This window comes from Octopus bimaculoides, chromosome 12 (genome assembly GCF_046866305.1).
Source record: "Octopus bimaculoides isolate indiv1 chromosome 12, ASM4686630v1, whole genome shotgun sequence".
NCBI lineage: Eukaryota > Metazoa > Mollusca > Cephalopoda > Octopoda > Octopodidae > Octopus > Octopus bimaculoides.
In genome coordinates, this window is record NC_142939.1 from 28,725,875 (window position 1) to 28,736,992 (window position 11,118).

The 11,118-nt window shown below is 35.1% G+C and overlaps 1 protein-coding gene across 2 annotated transcripts in view; it reads left to right on the plus strand.

The window, feature by feature from the left end:
* Window positions 1-8,054, plus strand: part of LOC106869911 (hyaluronidase-1) — an 11,204-nt gene extending 3,150 nt beyond the window's left edge. Inside the window, exons 2-5 of one of the 2 annotated variants that reach the window (XM_089360893.1) lie at window positions 2,062-2,306; window positions 3,414-3,536; window positions 4,904-5,114; window positions 7,021-8,054. In XM_089360893.1, the coding sequence (XP_089217019.1) occupies window positions 2,062-2,306; window positions 3,414-3,536; window positions 4,904-5,114; window positions 7,021-7,464 (1,023 nt within the window). In that variant the 3' untranslated portion in view covers window positions 7,465-8,054. The remainder of the gene's footprint in view (window positions 1-2,061; window positions 2,307-3,413; window positions 3,537-4,903; window positions 5,115-7,020) is intronic. The other variant, XM_089360894.1, reaches the window with a different exon arrangement.
* The last annotated feature ends 3,064 nt before the right edge of the window (window positions 8,055-11,118 follow it).

Below are 11,118 nucleotides of genomic sequence, written 5' to 3' on the forward strand. Positions count from 1 at the left end.
ATACATATATACGACGGGTTTCTTTCAGTTTCCGTCTACCAAATCCACTCACAAGGCTTTGGTCGGCCCAAGGTTATAGTAGAAGACACTTACCCAAGGTGCCACGCAGTGGGACTGAACCCGGAACCATGTGGTTCGTAAGCAAGCTACTTACCACACAGCCACTCCTACGCCATTAATAATCCTTTCTACTTCTTTTTTCTGCTATAGTCACAAGGCCTCAAATTTGTGGGGAGGGAGCCAGTCGATTAGATCTACCCCAGTACGGCAACTGGTACTTAATTTATCGACCTCGAAAGGATGAAAGGCAAAGTCGACCCCGGCGGCATTTGATCTCAAAACATGAAGACAGACGAAATACCTCTAAGCCTTTCGCCTGGCAGGCAAACGATTCTGCCGGCTCTTCGCCGTTTAGTCCATGAATAATTAGCGTAATATTAGTAATTCTTTGCTTATTGACCACGGAGGACCATATATTCGATACAAAGCTCTGTCTGTCTGTCTGTCTGTCTATCTATTTTATCAATTATCTACCCTCTGTCTGTCTGGCTATCTTATCTATTTATCTGCTTGTCTATCTATCTATCTATCTATCTATCTATCTATCTATCTATATATATATATATATATATATATATATATATATATATATATATATATATATATATATATATATATATATATATATATACATATATATATATATATATATATATATATATATATATATATATATATATATACATATATATATATATATATCTGTGTGTGTGTGTGTATGTGTGCATGTGTGGTTGCGCGTATTTTTGTTTATATATATATATATATATATATATATATATATATATATATATATATATATATATATATACATATATATATATATATATATGAAAGCTTTAATTTGGCTTCTAAATGACGTGTTTCGTCGGACCGTGTGATAAACAGGACCACTAAAAAGGAGATTCTACTCGTTTCTACAACTGCTCTGGCTGTCATAAAAACCTCTATAGTTGTGCTGTGGAAACACTAGTAATAGCAGCAGCAGCCTTGGACTTCAATTGTTGTCGCCAGCTGTGTTGCTGTAGTTCATTTTTTTTCCCTATTCTTCGGGTCTTTTACTTTGCACCATCTGTCTGACTGGCCTACTCTCTGCTTCCCCTATGAAGTATAACTCTGGGACAGCCTTTTAGTCTGCAGGCGTTGTCAGAACTTGGATATCAATACACATCCACTCGACCCCATAATGTTGTGGGTCACACGCGCTATACTCGTCCGTACTACGCCACAGAAAAGACAATAAATCGAACTTCATGATATGTAACAATCAGGCAATCTGGCGTTAATTTTCAAACTATTTTTTTTCTTTTATGTACCCAGAACTTAGCGGTTCGGCAAAAGATCTGATAGAATAAGTGCCAGACTTCAAATAAGTAATGGGGTCGATTTGTTCGATTGAAACCTTCAAGGCGATACCCCAGTATGGCCGGAGTTCAACAGTGTGCATGTAGGCAGAGAACGAACTGTCTACTATTTTGACTCATTCTCTGTGTTGAACACCAGACACACGCTTCCATATGCCCCTGCCTCAGTCTTGGGAGCACACATTCTGCTACCAAGGGCCTCCCCAAAATCTTCTTTCGAAGGTATATGGGGAACCTCGTTGTTATTGAAAAAGAATCATGCCACCTTCATCTTCGTGATTTCTTGTCTGAATATCTCAGGCAAGTAGGTACTATCTTTTGCAACATACTTCGTCCATTTTGTCACTGAAACGAGTTATATCAAGGATCTTCTAATGAGCCACAACACTAGTAAAAGATGAACTAATGTTGTTGTTGTTATTGTTGATGATGATTATAATGATGATGATGATGATGATGATGATGATGAGTGTGGTAGTGGTGGTGGTGGTGGTGGTGGCGGGTGTGGGTGTGTTGCTATTGCTCCTCGTACTTTTCACATCGTTTTCCTTTTATTTTTTACATTCAAATTAATATTTTCATCTCTGTTTAAATAATGCCTCACTCTCCTTCTTATTGAAATCTATTTCATCTTTAGCTGCATAACTTGAAGGAACATTTAAAACAAACAAGATTAGACGTGGAGAAAGTAATTCCTTCAAAGAACTTCAAAGGTCCAGCAGTTATCGACTGGGAAAACTGGCGTCCTTTGTATGAAAGAAACTATGGTAATAAGAGGATATACAAAAAACTTGCGATCGCTGATGTACAAAAACAACATCCTGATTGGAATGTAGCAGAAGTAAACTTCGAAGCTGAAATCCAATTCGACGAGGCTGCAAGGTAGTAACTGTTCTTAACTATTCGGTATTTATTTTAACTCCTCGTGATTAGAAACGCACCAGCTTTTATACTAAACCATTTCTATTATCTCAGGAGTGAAATAATCGTAATTCGACTTCGCCTATATTTTTGATCTCTCAATTCTAGCCGCCTGCAAAATTTCTTTTTTCACCGCCATATAACTTTATTACAGTGGAGGCGCAATGGCCCAGTGGTTAGGGCAGCGGACTCGCGGTCATTGGATCGCGGTTTCAATTCCCAGACCGGGCGTTGTGAGTGTTTATTGAGCGAAAACACCTAAAACTCCACGAGGCTCCGGCAGGGGATGGTGGCGAACCCTGCTGTACTCTTCCACCACAGCTTTCTCTCATTCTTTCTTCCTGTTTCTGTTGTACTTGTATTTCAAAGGGTCAGCCTTGTCACACTGTGTCACGCCGAATATCTCCGAGAACTACGTTAAGGGTACACGTGTCTGTGGAGTGCTCAGCGACTTGCACGTTAATTTCACAAGCAGGCTGTTCCGTTGATCGGATCAACTGGAACCCTCGACGTCGTAAGCGACGGAGTGCCAACACACACAACTTTATTACAATTACCTAGTCCTAATCCTGTAACTGAGTTATGTCTCCTTAAAGTTCCGGTAAAACATCGAAAATTAGCTTATCTGTCTGTAACTTGACTAGAAAAAAAAGAAAAGTTATGTAGTTCTCAATATGTTACGTGAGAAGATTGTAACAGGCTTCAAAATACATACATACATACATACATACATACATACATACATACATACATACATACATACATATACATTGTATATGGTTATCGTGGAAGAAGGCCTTCCATCTCATTCGTCGGATGAGATCCACATGCACAAAAGAATTTATTTCATCATACGAGGGGTGCATGGAAAGTTTTGAGCCTTGAAGTTCTGTATCTTCATCAGAAGTCTTGTACCATGTTTTGTTTTTTTTTGAGGCTCAAGAGTTTTCATACACCCCTCGTATATTTAATATTATTTTAGAATATTTAATATTATTTTGTTTACTATTTACTATTATTTTGTTTACTATTTACTATTATTTTGTTTACTATTTAATATTATTTTAGAAAATTGATGTCATCTACTTTAAAGCTGGGTGAAGAATTACGAAGTGAAGGTAGATGGGGATTTTATGGTTTCCCCAGACTATACCAGAAAATTCCAGAGCAAACAAGAATTGCCAACGATAGGTGAATATGATTTCCTTATATATTTTGTTTCGTGTATTTAGGAACATGCTCAACTGGTTAAGGTTAAGCAACTGACAAGCAAATGTGGTATTGAGCAGAATATTTGTTGTAGTCCATCTTTCACATCAAGACAAAACATGCGCACGTTAACAATTCCATTCAGTCATGCGAGCCACTGCCTGGTATTGCACCAGGACATATACACTGCCTAGTAATTGTATCAGGGCACAACCACTGACTGATATTGCATCAGTGCATTGCTTTTTATTATCATTATCATTATTACTATACAAGGCGATGAGATGGTAGAATCGTTGGCACGCTGAACGAAATGCTTTGCGGTATTTCGCCCGTCGCTACGTTGAGTTCAAATTCCGCCGAGGTCGATTTTGCCTTTCATCCTTTCGGGGTCGATAAATTAAGTACCAGTGAAACACTGGGGTCGATGTAATCGACTTGTCACCTCCCACCAAATTTCAGGCCTTTGTGCCTATTTTAGAAAGGATTATTTTTATTATCTAAGGCGGTCAGCTGGCAGAATCGTTAGCACGCCGGGCATAATGCTTAGCAGCATTTCGTCCGTCGCTACGTTCTGAGTTCAAACTCTGCCGAGGCCGACTTTGCCTTTCATCCTTTAGAAGTCGATGAAATAAGAACCAGTTACGCACTGGTGTCGATGTAATCGACTTTCCCCCTCCCACAAAATTTCAGACCATGTGCCTTAAGTAGAAAGGATTAATATTATTATTATTATTATTATTATTATTATTATTATTATTAGGATGCACGGCCTAGTGATTAGGGTGTTGCACTCACGATCGTGATTAGGACTAGGCGCTGGAGTGGCTGTGTGGTAAGTACTTTGCTTACCAACCACATAGTTCCGGGTTCAGTCCCATTGCGTGGCACCTTGGGCAAGTGTCTTCTACTATAGCCTCGGGCCGACCAAAGCCTTGTGAGTGGATTTGGTAGACGGAAACTGAAAGAAGCCCGTCGTATATATGTATATATATATATATATATATATATATATATATATATATATGTATGTGTGTGTATGTCTGTGTTTGTCCCCCCAACTTCGCTTAACAACCGAGGCTGGTGTGTTTACGCCCCCGTAATCTAGCGGTTTGGCAAAAAGAGACCGATAGAATAAGTACTAGGCTTACAAAGAATAAGTCCTGGGGCCGATTTGCTCGACTGAAAGGCGGTGCCCCAGCATGGCCGCAGTCAAATGATTGAAACAAGTAAAAGAGTATAAGAGAGTATATTATAGTCATAAAATGATCTTAATATTAAAAAATATATATAAAATTATAACAGTTTCGAAATTAATTTTTCCGCACGTCTTTATATATATTTTTCAGACTTGGTTGGTTATTTTCTTTAAGTTCTGCATTATATCCATCAATCTATTTACACTCGAAAAACGACACTTGGCTAAAACACTTCCATTTCGTTGTGAACACCTTAAATGAAACATTCCGAATATACGACAAATTTAGTTTTAAAAATAAAACTTTTGTGGTTCCTTATGTGAGATTTCGGTATGAACATCCTGAAGTACGTTTTACTAAGGTTCGTTGGGCCTTTCAATTTAATCTTCTTGTTTTTTTTCCGATTTCATTCTATTTTTTCTATCTTTCCTTCTATTTTATTTTTGTTTGCTACCTTATTTACTTTTTATTTGCTTGATTTTTTTTTCTCCTCATTTTATCATACACTGATAGTTTGTATCGTTTACACGAAGGGGATAAAGTGTAGTTGATACGATGTCATCGACCCCGGAGGAACGAAAATTGAAGTTACCCCCGGTAATATTTAAATTGAGGTTTCTCTCTCACCCCCTCTCTCTCTCTTTCTCATGTTTGTGTGTGAACATTTATATGTATATATATATATATATATATATATATATATATATATATGCATATATATTTATTGATTTATACATGCACACACGCGCGCACACATACACAGATATATACATTCATAAATATAAATAAATGTGTATATATCTATACATACATACATAACATACATCTATATATACGCATACATACATGTATGTATATATATATATATATATATATATATATATATATGCAGATATCTGTGTGTATGTGAGAGAGAGAGGAGAGAGAGAGTTGAACATAATTCAAATTATGCAATAGAAGTCGTAAAATCCTCATCTCTATAATATACTTAACGTATGTTCATCTTTGAAAAGCCAGGAGCTACGTTTTTCCCGTCCGGGAAAATTTCCTTATCGACATATGTTAAAAGCTATAATATACTTCAGAGATAGGCGAAACGAAATGCCTCGGAAGTGACCGCAAGAGTGACAGATGCTCAGTTCGATCTTTTTGCGGCTTATCAATCTCACGTATTCATATCAACATAGAAAGTGGGGTTTTGTTGTTTTTAGAAAAGGTTCCACCGTACATTTTTAGGCAACAAAGTAACCGTTACTTAGAAGTATATTTATCCTCTTACAGTTGTCCAGTCGACCTCAGTACTTTTTTTTCGTTCTTTAAGTCCGATACTTATTCAGTTGGTTTCTTTGCCGAACAGCTAAGTTACAGGGACGTAAACACATCAACGCCAGAGTTCCGCTGCCACACACACACACCCGCCACACACACACACGACGGGCTTCTTTCAGTTTCCGTCTACCAAATCCACTCTCAAGGCTTTAGTCGGATTGAGGCTATAGTAGTAGACACTTACCCAAGGCGTCACATAGCGGGACTGAACCTGGAACTATGTAGTTGGGAAGCAAGCTTCTTACCACAGTCAGAAAAGAAGATAAAATTCCAATCTTGAAAATAGTGTGAGTTTGTTCATCTGTTCAACTGAATAGTCGAGAGTCGAGAGTCCATCATCGACAAGACGAAGGAAGGACGAAATCACGTTAACTGGTGGTATCGGCGATGGAGGTGGCTGGGATTTATCTCCCTGCTAGCAATATGAACAAGAGTGCAGTTTGCACCAAATATAACATTTTAAACTGAGTCTTTCATTGAAGAAAAATATATAATAGTAAATATATATACAAGATCTTCCGAATGAGCTAGGATGATCTAGGGTTCATTAGGTGTTAGGGTATTTCAACATCAGGAACCTTCATCCAAGTGACTCTGTCGAGAACAATCAGAGTCCGATTTGCATAGCCGTATTTCATAGATCAGCACTCTAAATTGAAAGCCACGTGGCGGTTTCCTCTGCAGTACTGTTCGCGGGCTGAATTGATTTCTTCTTTGCGAGCCATTTAGACCCCAATCTATAGAGAATTTCCCTGAGCGAGCGTCCTGCATAGCTTCTACAGCCCGCTACATCATTTTTTTCCCCATTATTATCCTAGAAAAAAAATCAACATATGTCGAATGGCGAAGATGTGAATAGATGTTGAAGTATTAAAATTTTTCTTTTCTCAATATTTATATTTATTGTTAATAGCATCATTTATTTTCTGTTATTCTAGGCTGAATTATTGCTTTCCATGACAATACCAGCTGCAACAGGCAGCGCTGGCGTGATTATCTGGGACAGTTCATTTAGTTATAGAAACCGAGAACATTGCAAAACATTGAAAAATTATGTAACCACAACTCTTGGACCCTTTATTAAAAAACTGACCGAAACTTTCCAATATTGCAGTGAGCATCTATGTAATGGTAATGGTCGCTGTGTGAAGCCATGGGGGACAATTGGTGATAGTACATATTGGCGTAATTCTAAAGGGGAGTTTAATACATTTGATGACTTAAAGCTGAATAAGTTTGAAAGACGTGAGTTGAAAACCCTTCTTAATATTGTGAACAACGCAGCTGAATCGCATTTACTGAAAAGGGAAATTAAGGACATGTTTACCTGCAAGTGTTATACAGAGTGGACAGGAAAACATTGCAACAACCGCCGGCATTAATATATATTTTGATATTTTAACGGAACTTCCTAATGATTGACAGACGTGGGATGAATACGTTGAAATTTTAAATGATACAACTGAAAATATATGAACATGTATTATAAAAAATTTCGCAGTGATTAAATAGAGATTAAAAAAACATTTAATTAAAAGATAAAGTGTCTTTGCATATGGCCTCAGTGATTTTCTTAATTATCTGTTCAGAATCAAATCTTCTTGAGATAAAGAAATTTATAGATCAGACATGGGCAAACTTTTTCGAGAAGTGAGCCACATGAGACACAGTTCATCATCAAATGGGCCGCACTACTAAAAGAATGAAAACAATTTTATGTTATGCATGTCATTCAAAAAGCCCCGAGGTTCGCGGTGTGCCAGTTACTGTTCTACAGCATTTGGCATCTAAGATATATACGCTTAAATCTGGTTTGTATGTATTTGTCTTATTGGCATTTAAATATTTTTCATTCCACCATACTATGGCTGCAGATTCTTCAAAAACATTACATTCAGTTAGATATATTTCAATATTTAATTATAAATATGCAAATCATTTTCCGTTAATAAAGTGATTATAAAATGATAAAGACTAATATTTTTTTCATTGCATTATACAATAAACATGAATGCTTGACGACTCATATAGGAAATGATATTTCGAATGTCTATAAAAAGACTTCATTTCCCAACCGTATATGATGACACAAGTTGGACTGTTCTCCTCAAAATTACTCCGAGTCCTATATGCACAGTTGTACTCCTCCCTCATAAGCCTTAATGCACTAAACATATTTCCTCCTAAATCTGAACTGCTGACATCAGGGTGTATCTAATATGCCCCTTTTGCTTCTGTAAGATCTTAAAACTTTTAAAATTTTGTAATTTTCTTTTACGAGTAAATGACAGAAGAATGTGTACGTGGTTACCCAACTAGAAGTAGCAGCTAATTCTCATATATATATATATATATATATATATATATATATATATATATATATATATATATAATATTAGGGACAAAATCCAAAATTACAGGTAAAAACTCAATTAAAATCAATTTATAAAAGACTAAAATTAAATTGAGCTTTATAGATTAAAATATATATAAAAATCGATGAGTTCTTGAAACTTGGTTCTTTTCCCTAAAACTATATATATATATATATATATATATATATATATATATATATATATATATATATATATATATACATACGCACTCACATACACGCACACGCACACACATACACACATGTTTGGGGGGGGGGGCTTTGGAGACAATGGAAGATGGATAGACAGACAGACAGACAGGTAGATAGATAGATAGATAGATAGATAGATAGATAGATAGATAGATAGATAGATAGATAGATAGTCAAACAGATAGAAAGATGGGTAGGGCAGAAGAGAGAGAGAAGGGCTATTCATTTTCCTAGGTAGGTAGGGTAAAAGAGAGAGAGAAGTGTACGTTTTGTATGTATGTATGTGTATATATGTATGTGTATGATATGTTATATATAGTTATTTTACTTACTAATTGATTTTATTTACAAATATTATACTAATGCTTTCTCATACAGAACTACACCTTACCAAAAATAAATAAATAAATGTATGACAGAAATATATTCTAAAGATAGCTCAAAGAATATATAAAAAAGGACTAAGAACAGAAAGGACAGGAAAACATTTTTTTTATTATTTATTATTTATTTTTTATTTCTTATTCTCTATTTTTTTTCATTTTTCTTTCTCTTTTCTTTCTTTTCTCACCATCCCTAGAAACCATTTCAAAACAATAGTGTAAGTAGTAAACAAGTATTTACTTTTATTTATTTATTTATTTATTTATTTGACAATCCTTAAAAAAACCATTTCAATACAATGAAAAGTGGTGGATAGGAAAATGAATAGCCCTTCTCTCTCTCTTTTACCCTACCTATCTTTTTATCTGACTGACTATGTATGTATGTATGTATGTATCTATCTATCTATCTATCTATCTATCTATCTATCTATCTATCTATCTGTCTGTCTGTCTGTCTGTCTGATTGTCTGTCTATCCATCTTCCCATTGTCGTCAAAGCCTCACAAAAAAAACACAATGTTCTCTTATAAACAAAATCCGAAGAAAACATCTGTTTTATATAAATAAGCAAGATATCTGTATATTCACAGAAATGTATTTGACAAGTTCGAAAGCCGAACGAAAGCGTTAATATGAAGATATAATAAAATAAAAAAAAGTTTTTTTCCAAAATTCTGACGAAATTTTTTCAATATATATATATCTCTCTTTCCTTTCCTGAGCGTCCAATAATACTATCCATATCACGTCCTCACTTTGTTGTTTTTTTGTTATTGTTTTTTTGAACTATATATATATATATATATATATATATATATATATATATATATATATATATATATATATATATATATATATATATATGCATATATGTATATATATTTACATATGCATATGTATATATATATATTTATGTATGTCAGGAGAGAGAGGAAGAGAGAAACACATACCTACCCACCCACATACATACATACATACATACATATATACGCACACCAACATATGTTTGTGGTGTGGGGACCTGCATGCACCCTGGAGATGAAATAAAAACCCATTAGTTCACTTTGCATTGAAAGTTTAGAAAGGAAAACCGTTGTAAAACTGAAAACTGAAACATTTAGAAAAAATATCGGGGAAACTATCACATTCTTAGATTAATTGAAATGTGAATAACGAAATCATTATGGATGCCCTAATGCCTAACAGTTTATTATTAAAATCCACAGAACACCTAAAATCTCCTTGCGAACTACTAATTCTTAGTGACATTCCATTTGAGAATACAACTGTAATACATCTCACGCAATGTGTATTCAAGGGACATAACTTTGATTTACATAACTTTTAAAGGATGATAACTCTAGAAATATTTGTTGCTCATTTCTACAATATTGGATACACTATGCTTACCTCAATCTTACAGCAGTATTTACACTCTGATCAACACACTATCTGCATTCCCTCGAATGTAATAGCATGAACATCATCTTTTTCTCAACCATATTGTAAACAAGAGCTACGTTATTTGACGTTCTCACATTTTGAAGAGGACCAAGTGAGATTTTTAAAAGCCTTACATCTGACATTGAGAAATTGGTATAAGAGTGTTCCCCAAATCATCATAATAGCATTGGTGTTTTCTGTTATTTATCTCTTTCGATACATGCTAGGTTTGTTTCTCATGTTAATTCTTGCTATCTTTAATTACATCTGTAATCCGGTTTCCGTATCTTTAATCCAATTTCCGTAAGTTCATGGAACAGAAGCATTAACTTTTTGACAAAGTGGATACCATCCCATATATTTTTAACAAAATGTAGAAATTTAGGATGGTGGTGTAGTATGGCGTAATACACTCTAGGCGTAAATTACAACTGTAATATGATGTGAGGTATTGGTTACACAATACGAGGTTCAGAACCACAGATGTGGTGTAATAAATATATAATAGAGCTTCTTATTGGTGTTGTTGTTGCTTTGTTATTATTATTATTGTTGTTATATAGAATACTTAACATGCCGGGGAAAATGCTTAGCGGAATTTCGTCCGTCTTTGCGTTCTG